At 42.5% G+C, this 24,112-nt stretch overlaps 2 protein-coding genes across 3 annotated transcripts in view; both read right to left on the bottom strand.

Moving 5' to 3' along the window:
• Positions 1 to 405: 405 nt before the first annotated feature.
• lonrf1 (LON peptidase N-terminal domain and ring finger 1) lies at positions 406 to 12,174 on the bottom strand. Its single transcript, XM_062387732.1, has 12 exons — positions 11,407 to 12,174; positions 9,184 to 9,302; positions 6,831 to 6,953; positions 5,258 to 5,455; positions 4,957 to 5,170; positions 4,556 to 4,649; positions 4,357 to 4,471; positions 4,115 to 4,236; positions 3,825 to 3,983; positions 3,520 to 3,682; positions 3,280 to 3,432; positions 406 to 1,244 (listed from the first exon to the last, which is right to left on the bottom strand). Exons 1-12 carry the CDS (start codon positions 12,047 to 12,049, stop codon positions 1,086 to 1,088), a joined length of 2,262 nt encoding a protein of 753 aa, XP_062243716.1. The 5' UTR covers positions 12,050 to 12,174; the 3' UTR covers positions 406 to 1,085.
• A 5,931-nt stretch (positions 12,175 to 18,105) lies between these two features.
• The window catches only part of dlc1 (DLC1 Rho GTPase activating protein), a 77,173-nt gene continuing 71,166 nt past the window's right edge, over positions 18,106 to 24,112 (bottom strand). For both annotated transcript variants that reach the window (XM_062387534.1, XM_062387535.1), the window contains 6 exons: positions 23,764 to 23,980; positions 22,858 to 22,972; positions 21,429 to 21,644; positions 20,383 to 20,600; positions 20,099 to 20,272; positions 18,106 to 19,983 (listed from right to left, as the gene is read on the bottom strand). In XM_062387534.1, the coding sequence (XP_062243518.1) occupies positions 19,884 to 19,983; positions 20,099 to 20,272; positions 20,383 to 20,600; positions 21,429 to 21,644; positions 22,858 to 22,972; positions 23,764 to 23,980 (1,040 nt within the window). In that variant the 3' untranslated portion in view covers positions 18,106 to 19,883. The remainder of the gene's footprint in view (positions 19,984 to 20,098; positions 20,273 to 20,382; positions 20,601 to 21,428; positions 21,645 to 22,857; positions 22,973 to 23,763; positions 23,981 to 24,112) is intronic.

The raw sequence follows: 24,112 nt of genomic DNA on the forward strand, positions 1-24,112 counted from the left end.
TCATTCAGATTGGAGGTGACCAAATCTAAGCCTGAAGACAACACGCAGAGAGCTGATTGGATAAACATTCTACCTCTTTGAAAGGAGGGACTTATTTAGTATAAATCAAATGTGATTCCATTGTTCTGTGCCATTGACCCCAGTCTGACTAAGTGACAGGGTGCTCTGGTCCCTAGCTGCAGCTAGGTAGAATTGTATGAACCAGAATTGATAATTGTCTTTGCTGTGAAATGTAATAAAATGTGCCATTACACAACCCAGAAGAAACTCTAAGTGGAAAAAAACTATGGAGGAAACACAGACTGTGTGGTTCTCTCAACTCAAAGGTCCAAAACCGATTGGTAAAGGCAGCAGTGGGTGGATGTGACAGAGGTGTACAAAGAAGAAAACTTGATGCTCGGAAGATTTGAATAATACTTTTATCTCGTGTTGGGACACATAAACCAGCCTGTAGTTTCACTTTGTGTTGTGTAACTTCTCCCTTGTTCCTCGAAACTTGATATCACTTTTTGAACTGTCAGCATTTAGGATTTGTTCTGCGGATTCACCTCATCCCTTCTCCATATGAGCGTAAAAGACAAAATAAAAGAAACTTCCTTTATACTGGTCTCACCAGAGATGAATCATCCTCAGTGATTTCCCTAATGGAGCTTCACTCAGGTGAATCTTAGATAAACTACTCTCTTTTTTTGTCATCACAGGATATTAAGCAAGTGGAGTACTAATGGATATTTCATTTTGTTCCTGGTTCCCCAAAGGAAAAGAACTGAGTAGATAAGTTAAGTTGGTTACAAATACTTATTTTTTACTTCTTTTTGACAATTACAGACAAATAGTGTGCATCCTTTCAAAGTGTCCCTGAGGTAGTTTGGCCATTTCTCTGATCAGAGTTCCACAGTTCAAGGAGGTCTCAGCTTTGCCATTAATCTCGTGTGAGATTAACACAAATAAGAGTAAAATTAGGGAGTTACAGCCGCAAACAAAAAAGCTTTGAGGGATCAGATGAGCTGTAGAAATTCAGATTGCTTAAAAGGTTGTAAAATAGTCCAAAGGATGTTTTATTCTGGTGGCGAGAAGAGGAAGCTCTAGTTGTTAGGGATGCTCTGTAGATATGTCAGGATGTGCTGGATCTTCACCAGGCGTTCTTTGAGGCTCGTCATGGAGAGGACAGAGAGTTGGTAACGCGGGTCGATGGGCAGGACGGCCAGCAGCCACCAGCAGCAAGCTGGACCGTTGGGAGTTGCCTTGAAGGGAAGAGGAGAAGTATGAGATTTACACTTTCACAATAAGGAACACTTTTTAAATGCACTGGTATCAGTTCAGTACTCGGTGTCAGCTGATACGCAGAGTCCAGGTATCGTGAAGGGACTATTGAACACTTTTAAGATATTGAAATATTCTACTTGGAAAAAGTGTTGCATGCTCACACGACCCCCCAAAATCCAAATAGAGCCAAAAACATTAGTATCAGGCAGCACAGGGCATCAGCTCCCTGGACTTTCAACATATTGATTGATTCTAAATGATACCAAGCGTGCAATCAATACGTGCACAGCTCCTGTGTGATCTGCCCTTTTCCGCTGTAATATTGGAGCTTTAATGAAATTCATTTATTCCTGACATTGTTTCAAACTAAATGCACTTTGATCAGGAAACAGGTGAAATGTGACTTTCTTATAATATCTGCAGTTATCAAAGACCAGGAACAGCTTGTGAGTTCCTTCTTTCAACTGGTATAAAACTAAAGCCCTTGGAGCCACATGATTGATGGTTAAATTAGGTTCTCATTTACTATTCATAGCATTTTTAATATTCAAGTATTACATATATTCTCAGCCCTGTGACAGTCTGAGTTACACAGCTGAAAAAACCTCCCGAGCCTGAGCCACTTACAAACCGATCTTAACACTTCTTGGGTCGGAGGTGAATGATGTTTACTGGGCCGGTTTTTCCTACAGGCGACACAGGCGGTTGCCTAGGGCGCTACTCAGAGGGGGGCGCAAAAAACTCTGCCTAGCAAAAAGTAAATAAAAAACTTTTTTAATTTTTTTTGCTCGGCGCAGTTGGTATGTGGTATGGCCAAAAATATTGTATTTAATTACTTTAACAGTAATTTAAGTAGTTTCATTAGAGAAATCAATGAATGACAGCAGCTCTCAGGTGGAACGTTTGGCACGGGACCAGTTGCACCCCGTCTCTTTGGCCAGGTGCAGTCTGGATGAGGAAGTGAATGCCCCGTGTCTTTACTGCTGCTGCATCCATCCTGTCTTCTACAGGTCAGAAGTGGGTGAGAGTCACCTACGTTAGCTCCTAAAGCTTCGCTTGATCACCACGAGTGTCATTGAGACATGTTGATTTTGTTTTGATTATCTACTTAGAGTGGTAAAACTTAGAAACTCCGCTGGGCAGTGAGGGGAGACGCCCGCGCACTAGGTGGGCGGGGCTACATTCGCCTATATAGGTGTTTATTTTACCTGCTCGTCGTCTTGCAGGTGGGTCGTGATAGTATATTGTTTACTTTACATTGTGTAGTCAGGAGTGAAGCTTGCCTAGAGCGCCAAATGTGCTAGGGCCGGCCCTGGATGTTTATAAACCTGAGCTACATTTCACTCAGAGAAACATGTACTACAAGTTTATTTAAGAATTTCTCTCTGGAACAGAAATTACATAACGGCACAAAGAGGCAAAAAAAACAACTTGAGGCTCAGGCTTCTGCTTTCCTGTTGCATGTGCACGTGGGGAGAGCTGGGGATTCTCTTCATGACACTCTTCTGACGCAATAGGGCCCCGGTGGGATTAGGTATGAAGCACCCATAAAGCTCTTTAGCCTATATTGTCAAAAGGCTCTGCCTCGTGGTAGTCCTGGGAGCAGATCTGTAATCCCTTTCAGCGCTACAGGTTCCGAGCTGAGTACAGACAACAACTGTACTTGGGTATTAAAATCACTGTGGAAGGTGAATCCTTGGTAATAAAGATTTCTCTGAAAGAATCCAAAGAAGGCAAACTCATACAGTTCCTGGTATCAGGACAAAGACCCTGAAACAGGCATTCAAGATGTATTCTATTTGTTCAACTAAGATCAATATCAGCACAAATTATTGCTCCAGAGCTTCTAAAGACATGTTAGAGTAGAATTTAGAAACTACAATACAGCAATTTTTGAAATTAAGATAGAACTCTTCGGAGGATCAAAAGTGTTTCAGAGAAATCCCATTGAGCTCATCTAAACAGGGATTGGTTCAAATCATGATGATGGAAAGAGAAAGCCACTGCTTTTACCTGGATATCAGCTTCTCGCTCTGGCATGGGTCCAAAGTGCTGCAGGATCTGGTTGTGGAAGTGGACCTTGAGGTTCTGGAACCAGACGCGGGCCTGCTCGTACACTGCATCATGCAGATCAACAAGCTTCCTAAGCACAGCACTGTCCTCCACCTGACAGACAAAAGGAAGTATTCATTAATTAATACAGTTTGATGTGATAATATAGATAATACAAGAACAAGTTGCTGTGGTCCTTACCCTTATGTCTTCCAAATGTTCAATGTCCGCTGTGCTGTAGCCATCCCTCATTCCTCGGGACAGGACACGGAAGCGTTTTCCTCCGATGGTATCTACCACTGATCGCCCGTCAGGCAGGAAATGGACGCTCCTGATCATCAGCATGCAACCGTGATCTACAAAGCTGCAGCAATGAACACAGTTTTGAGTTTTGGCAGTTCTCACATAAACCATGTGTACAATATTGATGTGGTGTCTAACTGTGATAAACAAGCAGTAGATTAATGATATATTTCTAAAGGTTTGTTTAATGCGTGCGTGCTTACCCTTTCTCGGGATCATTAATACACATCCCGAACTGCTGCGTGCCCGTTTCCATGCAGCGGCGAAGCATCAGGCGGTAACGTGGCTCAAAGACATGCAGGGGACAAGGCACGGTGGGGTACGCCATGGTGCACACAAAGATAGGCACATTCTTGGTCAGGCTGTATAAAGGAAGAGAAGTAGATACACACACTGAGTCCCTCGGATTCTTCTCTACAGACACAAATGTAACACTGAACACTTCATCAGGTCAGACTGGACAAATATGGAGGTGAATGGAAAGGCTGCTCACTCAGAAAGCTCTCTTGCTTCTTCCAGATGAGTCTTGGTTCTCTCTGCATACTCCTGACTCAAATACTGTTTGATCAACTTGTCAAGGACTGCTGTCACAATGTACTTCCTACAAGCTAGATACTGGAGAGGACAGGATGCACGTTAATGATTTGTTACAGATAACTGACATTTTCTCTAGCATTTAAAAAGTTATAACAAATGAATATCTGTATACATTAGCTGCTCAGACTGTTCATTTACCTCTTTTAAACTCTCTTTGCAGAGCGGACACTGAGGTGTGTGGTCCAAGCAGCGTTCAACACAGTTTTTACAGAAGGTGTGGCCGCAGGGCGTCGTCACAGGCTCATAAAACAACCTGTATACACACAGATACAACAATCAACTGAATGTTTGGTCATTGTAAGTTGGTATTAAAGTGTGATGGTGCATTTGTTCTTACCTCATGCAGAGAGAACACTCTAAGTCATTGGGGTCCAGCAGATCCTCAGGAACACTTCTGCAGGTTTTAGATTTGGCAGAAAGTTGTTTGGAACCTAAAACCAAAGAGGAAATCATTTTACAGTTTATTTTATGGACAAAAGACATTGATATGGTGCTGATAACATCAGTCTTTATTAGAGTCCAAATTAATGATTTAGAGAAATGGAGTATACACAGCTGAATGTGCATTAATCGCTTAAAAGTTTTCGTGCAAAAAGTTGAGATTTAAATGTTCAGTAAAGCTTGACATAACTCACCATTAAAAAAAAAAATGTCAAGCTCACATGCAATATATTTTTGGGGGAAATTGAGATATCATCCACCAGGAAGACAGTGCAGTAAAAAGGCTTGGCAACTAACCTTGTTTTTTATGCTTGCTACTTCCACTGTCCACAAAATGAGGTTCAATGTCTGACACTGAGAACTTCCTCTTCAGCAGGCTCCCCTTCTCCTGGTCCCCGAGCTGAGGAGCGGAACAAACTCTCTTCAGACCCTCTTCACCACAGCTGTCGCCGTGCACTCGCAGTGAGTGAGCTCGGCTCGGGCTGGGCCGCTCCAGACTTTCCCAGCGTTTCTAGATAATGACACAAACCAAAGTTTGAAGTTCAATGAATCAATCCATCCACGCAATCTTTAGAATTATTATCAAGTGTTTAAATACCTCCTGGTGGGCCCCGCGGTGGTCCAGATGTGCAGAGGCAGCTCGGACCTGGTCTAGTCTTTGGACTGGGCTCTGTGGCTGAGCTTGAGCTTCAGACATGAGAGTTTTGCTGCGCAGATGAGGCAATGTGTTGTGCGCGGTCTCCCTCAGTCCAACCTTGACGTTCTTATCAGCCGGGGAGAGGAGATCACACAAGATCTGTAAGAACAAAAACAAACAACAGCTCAGTTAGTGAAAGCAGTACTGCTGAACCATATTTTACTTTAACAATCATAGAGCTCTGTGGTAATCTAATGGATACGGTGCAGAGCACATAGCTTCAACACTTAATGATGAAATGCTACTGAGACACAACACATATTTTGTTTGATGAAAATACATAAAGGCTTTCACTATTAAGTTTCTCGTATGTTTATTAATCTCTCAGTTAAGGCAACGAGAATGGAGGCATTTCATCCTCATTAATTACCTGCTTCCATTGCATTTCATTTTCATTACATGGCTACAGGGGAGATCTTCAAGTGTGATTAGAGGCTGCCCAAACTTGATTTAATGTTTGATTGATGAGCACCACCTATTTCCCTCACGGTCTAATGGCTGAGCTGTGTCTCTCTCTCAGGATCAGAAAATATGGGAAAATTAATAACTACAATTATCACCTCGAGGTTGGATGCTTCTAATCACCACGCTCTGTCCAGACTTGTATATGGTGCAGTGAAGACTTAGAGGAATTTTTACTAAAAACATGTATATTTTGTTATTGATAGCATATGAATGTCATTGTTCATTACATTGTGCTCAATGTAATGAAAATCCAACCAGGCTTTGCTGATAGATCCCAATCACAAGATTGGGATTCTGATCAGTTCAACTAAACGTTTGTGCCAAATCTTGAGAGACTCCCTCCAGGCATTCCTGAGAAAATTAGGTTTTTTGTATTTGTGAGAATGAGAAAACGGATTTTAGCTAGACTTTGATAATGTGACCTTTAAAAATCCAAGGGGAAATACCATCAATTTCGGACTGTTTATTAGAACACTAAAATGACTAATATAATTATGAAATATTCACAGTCACATTAGTCATGTCCTTATTCAACGATGTCTCAAAGTTAAACTGCATTGGAAATTGAATGTAACATGGTCACAAAAATCACAAAATGGATACAAAACATTGTGTTTTCTGAGAGAATATTAAGTTTGGCAGACCTGGGTCAACTGCAAATAACTGAAGTTGTTCTCACTACGATGCTTCAGTCTGTCTATCCAACGGTGCTAATGTCATTACAGGAAGTCAAAGGACTGAATCAGCTGACAGCTTATGCAATTCCATGACAGATCTTACTGGTGGAGGGAGCGTAAATTATGTACCTTCTTAAATGTAGCATAGTGCATGACTCGTCAATTAAAAGGTCTTTGTAAAATGTAAAATTGTTAAATGCTTGTCCAATTTGATCAGAACCCAACACAATTCCCTGAGCTCCACTTTAGTTATTTGCCTCTGACTGCCACAGAACGATAACATATTTTGTCTGGTTCCCATCGCACACTGATCACATCGTCAGTTCTCTCACCTTTTCCACTTGTCTTTTAGCACAGGGGAAGTCTTCGTCCACAGACAGGCAGTGGAGGAAGACTTGGAGAGACTCGTCCACTTGGCCCATGTCATGCAGCACCATGGCTTTTCTAAACAGAGCCTGTCAACACAGAAAACAGCATAAGATTAATTTTACTTGTGAATAATATTATGCTCCTTTGAAACAGCAGCAAAGAACCCATATTCATCTTCTTAAAACATATGTGAAAGTTGCATCCATTCCTGAACGCAACATTACCATGCTTGGATATAAATCACAATGAAATGACAAGAAATGAAAATGTTTTCCATTAAATACTTTGCACAACAGACTAAAGAAATCCATGGCCTCAACCCAGACATTTGGTCTCCTTTTACTGATGTAATGGTCATTAACGGTTTTGACCTTAATCCTTGCCTTCTAAGTTGTTGCCAAGAAAACGTTCTTAAATCATGACACTCTCTCACGACGAGAAGACAACTCTGTCAACATAACATCCCACATGTTATAGTAGTAACAAAGAGAATAGGTTGACTAAATATAATAAAGACATACAGTATTATATAACTTATTTGTATGTATCACATTGCCATATAACTTATCACTAATGCAATGAACTGCTGTGAAGCTGTTGGCACAGATTGCTGATGCTCTGATCTCTGCGAGTGTTGGTCCAGTCCAACTGGTTAATGTTCTCACACTGAACACTGACAAAACCAGTAATAAACTCCACCAGAACACAACAAACAGGACCACAACAAAAACATTTTTGGCTTATAAGTCAACTGCCAAGTCATGCACCCAAAGTAAAATTGTAGTTTTCCTTGGACAACAATAAATTAATCCTGTCCGAGGCTTTTGAGGGCAGCTGTCCTAAAATACCACCGCTGAACCGCAATGGAGACATAACAGGTAAAAACAATTGTACACACTTTTAATCAAGAGCAAACTACAGACGTCTGATACGATTATACACGCTTCATTATATAACGATGATTCAGAGACTATTACAAAAACGTAGAGCAATTGAATCCGACATGGTGTCATCATAACTTGCAATAAAATGTTATGTTATTCTAAATGTATGTTATATTGTAAACAGGAATCAATTGTACGTAACTTATATAACTATGTCTACTAAACGCTACTAATGTTATTACAGGCAGTCACAGGACAGAGTCTGCTGACAGCTTATGTAAATCCAAGACGGGTGATCCTGATGGAAAGAATGGACCATGTTCATGTCTGAGAAAGTGAACTTTTCAATTCTGATTTATTTACTTTATTTCTCCAATGTACTATACTATATGTATTTGTAGCATAGTAGGTGTCTACTATTGTTATTACTATCATAATGTTTTTCATGAGTTTTATTATTGTTTTGTTATTATTATTTGTATTACCAAAAAGCTGTTAGAGTTCCACTTCGATTTTGTTGACAGTCTTGGGACTGGCCCTTCCAGCCCTCACACTGTGACCTCAGCTCAACTGACTACCAGTCTTCAGGAACATATTTCTCCTTCTCATCTCACACTGCCAGCGCACTAATCACAGATCCTTCACTAAATCCCCCTGTCCGCTTGTCTTTTAGCAGAAGAAGGTCCTCGTCCAGGGGATCCATACACCAGCACAGACAGACAAGATCAAACAAACCCCAGACTCCAGCAAGTACCAACCTTGGATACTTTTGTGGCACCAACGAAGGTGCATAGAAGGTTTTTTAAAAAGGTCTTGTCATGCAGTATCAAATGTTGATTACTCAGGAGTTTAACTCATCAGGGGAAGTGAGCCAATAAGCATAGAGCATTGCTTATACCAAGATCTAATAACACAGATGAGTGGCTCTCTAGCATATATCACGTTTACGAGCTGAACAACTGCTGAACATAAACTGGGCTCAAACTGCAAAAACTTGGGGCCAAAATAACCCTGATTCTGCCTCAAGTACAGAAGAAATCTGGTCTGGAACCTTGTTCGGTACTGATGTTTTGACCAAAGCCCCTGGTAGGGTGAGGGGCTACAGAGCCATTCCCTAACTTCCCTCAGAATTATCAGGGTTAAACACGTAGGATTTAAAATCGGAGCAGCTGATGGTGCTGCCAAGCAACAATTAACATTCAGAGTCTAACGTCAGCTAGTGTGCTACTGTTGACAGACATCAGAAATAATAGGTGAAATCCCACTGGAAAAATAGATAAACATCGCTGACCGTGTCTCTCCGATCACTTTCTCGTCCGCTCTTTTGGCCTCTCTCATTTATTCACATAAGAGTGAGTTTTCATTTACATTGTTCACATTTTTATCCTTTTTACAAATGGTGTATTTAATAGCTGCAATATCTGTGACTTACTTCCGCAGAACAGCTGGACTCCTGACAAAATTCAGTGTCCTCCAAAGCCAGACGATACTGTTTGAGAGCCATGTAAGCCTCCGCTCGAGACAATCGCGCCACCACCGTCGTATTTGGATCTGCAAAAGGCAAGAGGCGGGAGGAAGAAAATAATCAGTCATTTAACAAGTAAATCTGCAAACTTTTTCTATTTGCAAAAAAAAGGCGTGAATTGTTATAAAACATCTACGAGTGTGTGACTATAAACATGAACATGAACATATAATCCTGGAGTTGCAGGCGGCAGTACAGATATTTAGAATTCACCCAAATACCCAGCCTTCTGAAGCAGATTGTACTACAAACATTGCGACTGATGACTTCTGTTTGTGCACGAGGTTTGCCTGCATTTCATCATAAGTAAATCTTCTTCATAAACTGAGTTGCAATATGTCTGCACATGACAAGCCACCAATCCCAGTGATGCCTTTCTTTTCATTGCGACACATGGAATTCAGCTAACTTTTCGGACTTATGGCAGATGCTAATATGCACAGGACCACAGGTAGCTGGTCTTGTCATCGTAACAAATCAATTAAGTGCCTCTCATCATCTGGCCATTTCTCTCTAGATACTTTAAAGATGTGCTGCAAGACTGAAGACCTGCGCTGTGCTACACTCCCACAGGGGAAACAGTCCAGTGACCCCTTCTCTGAAATTGACCAAACCAGTTATCTGCTTACAGGATGTGTGTGCTCTTGAAGGAAAACAGGATATTGTGTATACATATACATATATATTTGTATATATACAAATATATAGCCGTCTAAGAGGTTGTAAGCAGTACAACTTTGACGTTCACCCTGAAAAAGATCACTTGTTTCATTAGCAAAATTCTCGTAAACACAGTGCTTACATCTGTGAGTCTTTCAGTTACTGACCCGGCAGGCTATGTTTGAGTACCAGAGGTCAGCATTATATCACTTGACCTAAATACAATGGGTGTTTCCATAAGCTCTCATAACCAGGTTGAAGGTCCACGGCTCTACTACCACGCTTTATGGCCAGATCCGGGTCTGACTTATGAGTTCTTATTTTTTTTTAAATAACCATTGTACGAAGAGAATCTAACTCAACAGGATAAATAAAAAATCATAATGGCTTTATCCTCTGTAATTTCAGATTTTATGGTTTTTAAATTCAATAAATAAATGTATCACTTCTCTTGCAGGGCAGGGCTTTAAACCATAAGGTATCACACCATTTTAGTTTGTGTTAAGAATGAATTATTCCATGAGGTCTTTTCAAAAGAAAAGAAGTAAAAACAACAGTCATACCAAACTTCTCAGGACTTATAGATATCTTATGATTTTTTATTTTATCTGGCAAAACATCCAAAATCCAAAGATATTAAGTGTAATACATAGAGGGAGGTGACTTATAACTGCTTTCTTTATCATTAATTGACTACTTACAGCTGATCAATTAACATGCTATACCTTTTAATTTCTGCCATTTCTTATGACAAATATTTTGGTAGTTTGTCAGCCGTGAAATCAACTGACAGGATAATTTATTGACCTTCTATCTGTCTAATTCACCTCACCAATGCAAACTTTCTCAATGTTGTTATTGGAATGGAGCCAGCGGCCCCTTCCAGGAAACCACATTCCTGAATGCAAGATGATTATCCAACCATGTTCCACCACAGAAGAGGTTCTGTGTGTTTGTTTTGCATAATATCAAGGTCTGTGTTGGGGCCTGTAGCAGGTTCATGTGGACCACCATCACCCTCTGGCCTCCCACTGACCCACGACCGCTGCACCCAGCCCCGGTTTCGATACTTATCGAAGTCATAGCTGCCATAACAATGACAACATCCAGCCCCCCCACACACACAACTTCAACTGGTTATAACACGAATAGAAGTTGTCACGACCTGCCTTATGCAACCTGCACACGCCACGCATGCGCAGCTGGTGAACTTTCGTAAGCTGGAGCTGGATGTTATGACACAGTCGGTGGGCGGAGCCTGACACCTGAGCAGCATGTGGAGTTTGTGAGCAGTTTTCAAAATGTCTTGTTCGTGGAGCTCGAACTCCAATGATAAGAAAAAACAGAAAACACAAACACACCCGTGATGAAGTGTGTTCATGTTGTTTAAACACGGGGGGAGCCTGCTACCCTCCTCCGCGCACGCAGCGCTAGTAAACACAACATGGATGAGAGGTCCGTCACACTCACCTCGCTGGATCACGTCGCTCGCTAATGACGCGGCCTCCTTGAAGCGTTTGCTTCGACACAGCTCGTCCAACTCGCCCTGTGCCTTCGCCCTCCTCGCCTCGGAGGGGAACCATTTCTCCAGGAGTCCGCACAGAACCACGTTAGCTCTCTCCTCGCCCCTCACAGCCTCGCTGCACAGCCGGCATTTCGTGAGCAGCCGCCGCTGTAAACACCTCTTACAGTACGAGTGTCCGCACGCCAAGGTGAGCGGCTCCCCCAGGAAGCCGTGGCAGTTCGGGCAGTCGAACGCCACGACGTCGGAGTCCGCCCGGCTGCTGTCGGGGTCCCGGCCCGACGCACCCTCCGCCTCCGGCCAGGCCCTTTTCCTCTTGAAGTTGCGGAGGATACAGTCCACTAAGGTGCTCAGCGTCTCGGGTCGCACGGGGCCGTAGCGCATGGCCGCAGAGAACCAGTCGACGGCTTCTTTCAGGTTGTTCTCCGACGCCAGCAGGTTGGCTTTCTGGAGAATAAGTTGATGGTGGTCCTCCCTATCCTCCCCCTCCTCTTCGTCCTCCTCCGCCGCCGAGACGGGGTCCGACTCCGCGCCGATGAAGAAGGCGCTCCGCTCCTCCGCGGGCTCCTCCACCTGCGGCTGGATCGACATGATAAAAGCGTCGATGAAAAATAAATAAAACTAAAGTATCGTGTGCTCAGAGCCGCGGGGACGCATGTCTCCAGCGAGCCGGGTCCATCGCAGCGACACGACCGAACACAGGCGGTTGCATAAAATGTGCGGTCATGTGATCAGCAGAGTCGCAGTGTGATTGGTCAAAGCGGCTCGGTTACAAAACCTGCGCTGCAAAGTTTCATAACTACTGAAAGGACGTAGTGAAGTTCACTGTACAGAGAACCAGGCTCCAGCTGAATTAACCCTGAGCGGAGTGACTGGAGTGTAAAGCAATGCAATGAACCAAAACCACATTATACAACTCATTGTGGGATTTAATAATATATATATATGTACAAAAAAACCTACATGGGAAACTACCCCTCATAATAGGTTGTGTAATGGGATTTGATGTCACCTTCTACCTTGCTGTTTTACGTACTTTACCTCAGCCCGTCTGTCTGGAACAGTGTGTGCAATCTCCGACAACATACAGATGCAGCATAGCTGTCCTTCCTGTGGCACGGACAACATGGATGGGAGCCTTAAAACTCAATAGGTTTTTAGTTTGTCCAGTCTGGGCTACTGTAGAGAAAACATGGCGGCCTCTGTAGAGAGGACCCACTCCTGATGTTAATATTAAGTATTTAAATATAAAGGACCCATTCTAGGGTGAAGTACAATTTAGATGAAACACACGAGTGGAAACATCACTATGATTATGTTATATTCAGTGGATCATTTCCCCTTAAAATCGTACACACTGGAACGGGTGATTCGCAAAACTGTACTGTGGAGCGCTTTGTGGTCAAGAACAGACAAACGTTATGTATTCACTCATTAAACAGCTGATAAATTGAGAGGATGAATCTGGAACTTTTCATTCAAATCTAATTTGCAAATTTCCCCATTGCGGGAATAATAAAGGACTTCTTATCTTATCTTATCTTAAATATAAAAAGGGGTTAGGGTTGTATGTATAAACATTTGAAAGAGATAAATGTGTATAAATGTGAAGTATTAGGAAGCGTCTCCATTCGTGTGCGTGTGATGTTGTTTCCTGATGAATAATCCTGTTTCCAATTGAACTATTCAAGGTTGAATTCATCAGAAACCGATGAAATCATTCTCGTTCACTTGTTTAACCTCATAAATCAAGCTTCAATAAATGCCTCAAATACGTCTCAATTTCCCCCTGAGCTTCTTCCATCGGCTCACAAGATGCCCACTACATAATCGAGTTTGCCCTTTTCCTTTCTCTGTGATTAATATCAGGTCAATGACATTTTAACAGAAATTATTTTTGCTTTTTAGATCAGGACAGAACCTTGTGTTTTCAATTATGATCAGCTGAGAGGCTCACGCAAGAGCTGTTTATAAACTGAACCCTCCTCTTGCCTGTGCGGGAATATTCAAATACATGCAGGTTAAAGGTCAATACTGAGTGAAGTTAAGTCCAGCACGCTCACATTTTCAAACCCACAACTCGAGAGACACTTTCTGCACATGGGCTGTTACATGTTCCCCTGTGTGTCACCTCCCGCCTCTATCACCTGTCACCTCCTGAGGCCAAGCTTTAGCTAACTTTTTCAAATGACCCACCAGCAGGTCGAGGACAGAAATGCATTGAAAATATATTTATTATAGCTTTATTGTGCTTGTATTAAACAAATGATCTTATGTTTTAAGATCATAAGATCTAAAACAGATCTTATGATCTAAATAGCACTATTACTATTATATAACAATAAAACAGATGATTGTAAGATCAGACCAGAAGAGCCGTTAAACTGTATTTATTCATCCAACTGATCGAAAGTCATAAAACAACTCTGGTTATAAGGAAAGACCTTAAGTCCAGTGCATCTTGAACAAAGTGTGAAGTCTAAAAGTGGTGTTGTGACATCACAAAGGACAAAAGACCGACCACACATCTTTTCTGTAAACATATTGATCTGATCTGTCAGGTGGGTCTGTGCCTTCATGAATATCTGGACAGAGACTTTATGCTGAGGCTGTTTTGGTTGAAAACCTTTGAACCGGTCAAACAGACAACGATGTCATTTTGTTAAGTCACACCGAAAAATTATCAGAGCAGGATTATTTGCTCATTCATCTCTTCATTGGTGCGTGGAGAGCAAGAAATATCAATAACACATCAGCATGAGGTTGTGTGAGGCCAAACGGGGCGTGGCCACGAAGGAGTATTGTGGAGCGAAGCCTCCCTCTAGTGATCTATTAGCAGCATTACTCACAGAAGACTAGGAAGCAAACATTGTGAATTGAAAAGTACAATTCATGAAAACACCTCTTTTATGGCATTAAAAGGAAATAACAGAAAAGAAAAGACATGAATATATATAAATAAACTATAATTATGTAGAATGTGCATATAGTGATGTTACAGTTATGTATTTCTGTGTTTTATACACAAAAACAAACAATGAGACAAACTTGAAAACTGAAATAAAAAGATAAGTTAAATTATTCTCTCATTATGTTTAACTTTTCTAAGTTTTTTTTTTTACTAAATTTGGAAAATTCTTCATTACCAAAAAGTGAATGGCACAGGATTATTTAAAAAAGACATGAATGTGAATTCAAGGTTATGTTTTTGACGGGTTAGTAGTATATATAGGGCAAGTCCAGTGTGGGCCCTAAGGGAAGGCCCTTAATGCTACCACCTTCAGACAAAGTGTGACTGCAAATAAGTGAGTCATCCCGGCTTGGACATCGCCCAGATATCAACAAGGCTGCATCAGTAGGGAACCAGGGGAACCTGAAAAGAAGTGGGCTACTGGAACAAGAGATTTATGGACTATAGGATGAGAGCATTGAAGTGTTGGAATGCTACTGTACAACACAAACTGGGAGAGTGGCTGCAGCAGATTCCAGGATCGACATCTGAAGAGAGCAGACCTAGGAACAGATCAGAACCCTCAGGCGCAGAGACCTCTTATCGAGGTCGTGAACTTTAAAAGGGGAAGAATATTTTTACATATTTTTTTTCGAAAGAGTGATCCATTGAACTTAGAGGCTCAGAATGCAGAGAAGTCTGATTTATTGAAGAGAAAACAAATCTTATTCCATACAACCACTAGAGGGCAGTGGTGTAATGTGTACGACTGTGTGACGTGCAGCAGGCTCCACGAACCTTCCAGTTTGTTCTGAGACATCCTCTTGAGGAATCAGCCGGATGTGCTCAGCGTCTTTAACATTTCAGAATGATGACGGATGAATATCTTGAACCTGACTCAGAGAAAAGTCTCATGTCTCGACTGATGATGTAAAGCTTGACCATTACAATCATATGAGAAAAACACACTATTCCGACTGTTCCCTTAAAAATTATGTTTGGTCAATTAAGTGAAATTCCAGTTTCATGTATTCCCCTAACCCAGTCATGCATGTTTATGTTTACTGGTTTATTTTCACCACTCCTTACCTGCTTCAGTTAGCGACCATGCTTATTGTGTCTATATTGATAGGTGTCCATTGATCTAATAAATCGATTTCTCTTCCACATTCACAGTCCACATTAAACTCCTTATTCACCTGCCTCGTGTTCTGGAGGACAGACCATTTACAACCTTCACTTTACCCCTAGAATATGTACAAATGCTCAGCAGTGATATGAAGTCAGTTGAAAATATCCTGTGACTAAATCCTCTTACATCGTCCACGTGGACTGGTAAAATATGATGTTATCACAACGACATTCCTGTTGCCACAACAGTGCCACGAGTGACCCATCGGAACACCCAGTCATGTGACCCACGGTTCCCCTCAGATATTTGCCAGGCCTGTGGGATTTCTTTTGCGCAAACCCGACGACTCACTGATCCCACCGGTGCAGATGCTGGTTAAAAAGTCAGTTTAAATGATGTGATTCAATAAATATCTGTGATGGTTGGGTTGGTTTGTACGGTGTGACCTGATTTCTGCGTGTGATAGACTCCTCAGATTAGCAATTACCTAGCCTGACGTTGTCAGACTCACAATTCTAGTCAGAATGTGAGTCTGAGACCGTTCCACTGGGCTGTGATTATGGGGCGTGTTTCAACTGACCCGGAAATAAAATTCCTCTTCGCTCAATTGGATAGACCTACAACCAATCAGAGCAACGTAGTATGTGACGTATGTTAAGCAACGCATTGTGAGTTATTTACTTACGCCGGGTTCTACACATCTCAGCTCTCCAGCGGCACGACCTAAAATGTTGTGGGCGGGGCTAAATTCGTCTGGCATCCAGGCTAGCAATTACCACCAATGAGCATGTGCAAGTAGATAATTAGACTGCTTGCATTGTTACACAAGTTTGTCGTCCCTTGATCTTGCAGTTTGTTAAAGGTAAAACTTTCCATAGCACTGATTCTTTATCATCAGCCTTCTCTCTTCACGCTTTGCATGGTTATTGAGAACGAGAAGGCGCAGGGCCAATTGTGGTGCGATTTGAATATGAGACACCTTCAGTATCAATACAAATTTAAAAAAAAAAAAGACTATAAAAGACCATAAAATATAATCTGCCGAAAAGTGACAGTATATTGTAGAACTGTTTGAAGTGGACTCACCAATGACAAGGACTAATTTCGGGAGGTAGCTCCAGAGCACTAACAAAGGCCAAGAGATCGGCCCGTTCCACACAGGCAGCTTTAGAACGACCAGTGCTCCGTTTTATTTCAATACCAAGAATAAATTCAATATTTAGCAGTTATGGTCTCTGGTTGGGGAGGAGAGTAATACCTGGAAGTATAGACATTTTATATAAAAATCAGACCAGTTCTTGATCCATCAATAACCGCCACTCTGTTCTGTACACGCACGTGCAAGCCTTCGCTTACGTTAGCGTTATTTATCAATGTGGGAAACGTTGTGCGCTTGATTCTCAAACAACAGAGCAGGAATGCAGCTGTTGCGTCTCTTGGGCGGCCTTATCGGGATCCTGCTTAATCTCTCAGAGGTGTTTGCATTCCAAGCAGAAACACATCCACACGTACAGTACATACAAAAAAAACATAGCCGTTCTTCACACAGACAGACACACACACACAGGAGAGGAAAAACAGAAAGCAGGAGAGTAATTGAAAATTGTGACAGATCTATATAAGGTCAATGTCAAGTTTAAAGGCAGATACACACGTATGTATAGGGTCACATATATGGTGTGTGTGTATGTGTGTGTGTAAGAGAGGGTCTGGTTAATCTCCAGCTCCTCACTCACACCCAGGAGCCGAGTACAGGAAGCGTCTCTGTACAACCAGGAGAAAGAGTGAGTGAATGCTCCAGCACAGAGTGTGAATGCGTGCGTCGTCTGATCTACGTCATCGCTCGCTCTCGAAGTCACAAGCGTCCTTGAGCTGCATAAACACGTTTATGGATCATAGTAATTCCTCTGTTTGGATAAAAGCAAAGCTGGAACAAAACAAGTACGGCATGTGACACCTCGGTACAGTGCGTTCACGTGACAGAGGTTTTGTACCCTGTCGCTTTGGCAAGCAATTAAAACAATACGGGGGTACATCAGCCCCCCCCCCCCCACACACACACACTCTGACCCTTGGACCCCTCTGAATTAGCCCCCCTCCCTCGCTGACACCACCAGCTGTGGCACAACTCACTGCATTTTGTCCTGCTATATGAAACGGTTATGTAAGAAATGAGACAAGAAGTGAGATCACCCTCCAGCAGGCCAGTTGATACCCGCCTGCGTGCAGCTCATGCCTTTCTGCCGGTCGATCCAGAGTCAGTCTGAGCTCTGGATGTGAGAAGGTGTAAGCGCTCGGAATAAACTGTAGTGTAAACAAACGACCAGTGAGATTACAGAGGGCTTTAAAGAGCAGAACCAGAACAACTTTGCTTTTTTTGTTGTTGCCCCACGGTTACATAGCTCTCACGACACACGGTTATTATTTTAATATATTTAATAGTGCACTTTGATTAACCTGTACAGAAATAATATTAATAAAAAAGATAAAACATTTGTTCATTTCTGTAACACGACAGCTTAACATTTACAATAAAATAAAATAAAATGATACAAAACAAACATATATCTGAGGTATAAATATATTTGTTTTAAATTAAATGTCATTGTCATGCGTTATTATTTGGCAGGGACACAGTTTGGAAACATTTACAACAGAACGATGGCTTAGTGAATTAATCAGACGACTCCATGTGAGGCAAAGCGAGCCCTCAGATAGAAGCGTGAATGTAAAGGTCAACTTTGTCGTGAGGACCCCACATCTCTTACTTCCTTTTAAAAAAACACTGACAATACAGAGAAAGAAGCATTAACACAGATATTTTTCCTTCCTTTGAAATCACACAAACATTCAATCTGCCCTCTTCTTTACAGTAAAACCTGTAAAATCTCCACCTTTATAAAAGGACCATTTTTTTCCCTGTTTACTTCTCGGCTTCTCGCGTTGGGCTAACCAGAGGTTCCTGTTGCAGTTCTGTCTTTGTGTATAGTAAAAGTACTCGTGAAATGAATATTTGACAAGTGGTGTTAAGACGACGACAACATCGAAAACTGTGAAATCTGCTGTGCTTTTAAAAAAGAAACATCTAACACTTAATTTGGTCCATTAAATCTGCTGTGTGAGTGAAGTTTTCCCCTCTCTTACACTGAGGCTCTGTCACAAACTCTTTCCGATAGGCTCTTGATGTTGTTGTAACATCATTGAACAATTACCTCCACCAATAAGGTTATGTGGTCACCCCTGCTCCTTTGTTTGTGGGTTGGTTTGTGTATTTGTGAGCACATTTATGCAAAACCACTCTGCTTATTTCCAGGAACGTTGCAAGTCATATTCACTGATAAACCCTAATTTATGGATATTGATTCAAATGAAGGGACTGATCTCAACGTGTGTGTAATTTTGTGCTTGATTGAATTTAAGTGGACTGTTTGGCCCCGGCAGAGGTTTGTGCTCTTCTTTTTGCGCCATGCGACTTTCACATCAAATTACCAACATCCTCAGATTCACTGAGTTCAATTCTTATTGAGGGAACAACTGTTTCCATTTTAATAAATGAGCCTTTTTTCTTTGATCGCTTCTTTCCTTTTGGTGAGCCAGCCACCGCCCTCATCTGTCCCTGCTGCGATACAAAACCCCTCTGTGCTATCAGCCACCTGTTACCTCACCATATCCTGCCTATTGTCTCCACTCAGTCTGCATATTACCAGCACATTCGCATCTTTCTTCACCAATGGATTCATCAGTCAACTGACTATAATATTGTCTGCTATTCCCCCTGTGCTTTACTGTGACAGGGAACGTGAAAGAGGTAACACAAGACAAACACCACTGTGGACACAATACTGTATGTACACATTATAATGCGACTGGAAACCAGCGCAAAGAATATGTATTTTTGTAAATTACGTTAATTTGCACGCACATACACACTCACACTGAATCCCCCCTTGCTTCTCAGAAGCAATAGCACCCTTTGGATAAACGTTTGAACCTCGCATCCTTTCATCAGCGGCATCGAGTCCTTTGGCCCAGATAAATGTTTGTGTGACATGAGTCCTCTTGGCAGCTGAGCTCTCGGCTGACAGCGCTACTCAAACAGTTCAAAACGTTAGCATCGTCTGCTGTGACATGATCAGAAAAAAATCAAAAACATCCTTCACTCAAAGATCCAGGGTTTGTCCTTTACATGTGAGTATAAAGAGGTTTGGACCCCGTCTCCCTCTCTGCTAGAACGGGTGGAGTGAGTCACACCGAGTCCCAGTAGGATCCAAATTATGGTCCAACAGGCCAAGGTTAAAAACAGGCTGTTGAGGCAGTAGTTGCCCGAACTGCACCCTGCCCTCTCATTTGTCCATGGGTGCCGTGAAAGAGTCACGTATCCGCACCACTTCAGAAGCACACAAGTGTCCATACAGTTTATTGTACCACTCTGGAAAACGACCCCTGAAGAGAAAAGAAAAAGGGTAAAGTTAGATCAATGTGTCATCAACATAACCATAAAAATAGGGCTTAATAAACTCCCAAATTTAGTTTCTACTACTGTTAATCTTCCACTAACCTGCAGTCGATTCTGGAAATATGCGTGAGTCTGGACTTGTTGGTTCCGCTGGGCTCGATGAAGTACCGTGAGGTGAGGACATTGGCCCGAACGCCAACAACAGGCGCCCCCTCATGGTCCACAGATGTACACAGAAGTGCACACGCTCCCTTTGGCAGGTCTGTTACCCATGTTCTGGTGGAAAGAGCAGAGAACGGTTAATATAAAACCAAGACAATAATCAGAGCAGAGATACCGACGAGGCTGGTATTGGAGACAGATGGAGAGGAGGAGGAGAAACATACCTGAGCACCACGTGGTCTCTGGTGGGATGTGGAGCCATGGTGTTCTTGACGTACTGGAAGACCTCTGTCTTCTCGTCCAGGGTCTCCACCACTCGACTCTCAAGCAGATCCTCGTCCCAGTGGCCCTGTTCCCGCAGCACCCGCGTGAGCACCTCCTCCGGACTTGCGGGCACCTCCACGGTCACCTTCCACAGCCGCAATGGAAAACCATCATGCACCTGGAAGAAGAGAAGGAGGCTCGGTTAATTTACATAGACTGTGTTTAGTTTACAGGGAGAACGAAACTGAATGTAAGAGCGAGAAAAACATACTTTCAGCAAAAAGTCATTTGATTCAATAGGATGAATGTAATGATTTTAAATTATAACATCATACTAAATTGAGTACAATTGCTTTTAACCTAATGCCATTTTTAGTTTCAGTTCATGTGCTAAACTGTCTTGTGCAAGCGTCTGGAAACTTCCTGTGGGGCATCTAATCTCATCAGTCATATTCACAGAAATTAGATATCAGAATCATGCTATAATTTGAATGCAGAACAGTCAGACTTTTTCAAAACCTCTCTTTGCCCTTTGGCCAAGTCAGCTGCTTCATTCTTCTGTCAGATGATAAAGTACACATTCACTCTCTTTGCCTTGTGACTCTCAAACTGGAGGGCAGTTAACCTTCTAGACCAGACACAGGAAATGTAGGCCTGGGATAATAGTTAGGCTGCGTATGGATGTGTGTGTGTCTCTGTGTAAGTCTATGTCAGGCTGATGTCATTCTGGGATGGAGTCCAGTACCGGGATGGGAATGAGAGGCCAAGGGGCCAGGCCAGTTTCACACGGATGTGTTTCTGAACAGGAAACCCTAACTGCTGGTTTTCCACTGGATATTTACAGAAACAGGAGAGAGAGAGAGAGAGGGACAGGCGAACACGAAGGAGAGCGAAGGAGAGGACAGGAAACAGCTGAAGAGAGAGTGTGTGCTTCATGACAGCTTGTTTAAACACTAACGACAGATTGATTATCGGATTTTCCTTGAAGACTAAAAGCTGTGCGTACCTTTCTGTAGGCCAGCTCGGCGTGTTCAGGCGTGGAGCAGCTGTCGTAACCTCTGAACTTGTCCTTGGCCTCTTTGAGGAGGGCATCCAGGCCGTCTTGCAGGTACCCCCGGCAGCTGGCCTGCCCAGCCTCTCCGCTGGCAAGATCCTCCAGGCGTCCAGGCAGCAGCGCCTGCTCCACGTAGGAGTTCCTGCAGCGATTCATCTCCTCTGGGATCTGTGGGGAAAGAGGGAGAGGGAGGAAGATGACGATCAGAAACATTTGTCATCATTACGCTGTCATTATGAGGAGGGAGGCCATTAGCAGATTAAGTACAAGATGGAAAGTTTGATTTAATTCTATTGTCTCGGTTATGAGGCCATAAGCACCGGTGAGCATTCTATCTAAGTTGTTTTCAACTTGTACAATATTCATTTCTGTCAACATAATATTTCCGGGTGCGGGGCACCAGCCAAATGGATGTGAATGGGGGTCCTGAAAGTTTTGGCAACCACCCGACCTGAAGCAGCTCTCTGCGCCCCGGACACTCAGATCATCATGCATCAGATTTATAAGCATCAGATTAATACATCAATTAAACTGATTGATGCCTTAGCAAAGGGTTCCTGTTTTAAAACATTTAATGTGGGCGGTGATTACATTTTCTTTTATAATAATGAAAACGTGGAGGAAAACTATTTGAAAATGAAACAAACCACCTATTTTCATCTCCTTGTTTGACAAACTCATTTTCAATCTCTTAGTCTTATTTGTAGCTGGAAACTTTGGGGTTCAATTGAATCCTGACAATATTACTGTCTGAGAAAATGATTCTCATTACATAAGAAATAGTTGGTTCACATTGAAGTTGATTACATTTCATCGGTCAGCTTCCATTTATTAAGCTCCACAAGCAAATCTAAATCTAAATCAGAGGGAATAAGTGAGTTTCCTTTTTGTCTGACTTGACAATGATAACAACAGGAAGCCAGGAAGCTCGCACACGATCTAATAACGTTCTGAACAGTAATCACACAGTGAGCAGCCTTTCAGAAATAACTATTGCATGCCAGAGAAAACGGAACTGAGCAGAGTGCACCTCAGGTTGAATGGCATTGATTGAATTAGTTATAGTGTAGTTTGCTGATTATTTCCTGTTTATCCCATCAAGTGCTCTCCTGAGGACACATTTAACCACTGGAGGAGGTGGATTTATGGGTTTGTGACTTCTCTGGGACTGTGCTGTACTCTATGTTTCTGCAAAACATGAAGTTAAGTTCTGTCCACGGAGGTGAAGATGAATCTTTCAGCAATAACATGAGCTGAAATCTGTATCAACAAAACCACTGATCTCATTTGCTTTTACATTTCAAGCTAACTTTAACCTTCAATGTGAGAATTTTGCTGTGTCAGAATACACATTCCACTCCTTTGCTTTTTATCCACTTACCCGGAAGAGTTTCCTGCACTCCTGGATCATGTGTGCCAGACCGTGCGTGGCGGCCAGGTTCTCGTTTAGGTCTCTCTGGTCCGGCTTTCCCAGCATTTGCTTCCGGTTCATCACCCTTTGCCCAGAGAGGAGGAAAAGAAGATTAGCAGGCGAATCCATCATAGAGACAGTCGGTGGAAGAAAAAGCTGATTGGGGTTGAGAATGGAAAGTAAAGGTGTTTTGCAGTGTTAACCTGATGAACCCTGCTACTGCTGCGCCAAATGTGGAACAATACATGTTTCTTAATTAGCTTAAGATGTTGATTTTTCCTCTGTCTCTCCCCCTTCCTCTCTTCATGCACTTTGTTCTCTTCCTTTTCTTCTCTGTCCTTTATTTACAGTATCCTGCTCTTTTGTTTCTTTGGAGCGGCTCTTTCCTGTTTTCAGAATGTACAGTATATCACATGTTATGTAAGCTGCTAACACGGTAACTGTGTAGGTGAAGGTATTGAAAACAAAGTAACTCAAACAGCACTCCCACCAAGGCCCAACAGCCCCCCTAAATTCATTACATTCATCACATTCTCATAGATTTCTAATTTCAGTTCAGAATCCTTTGAGTGCCAGAATTTTCTCATCATGATCCATGAATTATTCCCCCGGGCAATCAGTGAAAATGTCAGAACACGCCCTCAAAACAGAACAAGCTATATTAAAGGAAGTGAAAATAAATCCTGGATCTGCCACCAAAAAGTCCTGAGTTCTTCCCTGACCCTGTCCCTACACCACGTTTTGTAGAAATCTGTTAAGTTGTTTTTCTGTCATCTTGCCTTGAAACAAATGGACAGGGGTGAAAACATAACATCCTTGGCCGAGGTAATAATATCAAATTGAGCTGGTTACAGCGGCGCACAGTCTGACACTCACCTTGGCGAGGAGCTCTCCTTGCGGCGCAGGGTGTTGAGGTGGAAGAGGGACGGCGCCAGACAAACAGCCAGGTTGGTGGGAGTCATCTGGTTCTCGGACACGCTGGCTGTCACGTCGCTCAGCAGACAGAGCAGAGTCCGGAGCGCCTCGCGGTTCTCGTCCGGCAGCAACAGCACGGCGGCGCGAGCTGCCTGCAGACGGAGCTCTTTGGGCATGTCTGCAGAGGAGAAGAGAGGATGTTAGAATGTTTAATGCAGAAACAGAGTAATTACAGCTGTCATGCTGCATCACATCATCAGTTTAATGGTCCGCTGGTTAAATAAGGAATGAGTTTGAGTATGGTCTCCCC

The sequence above is a fragment of the Platichthys flesus genome, chromosome 5 (assembly GCF_949316205.1).
Source record: "Platichthys flesus chromosome 5, fPlaFle2.1, whole genome shotgun sequence".
In the NCBI taxonomy this organism is placed as follows: domain Eukaryota; kingdom Metazoa; phylum Chordata; class Actinopteri; order Pleuronectiformes; family Pleuronectidae; genus Platichthys; species Platichthys flesus.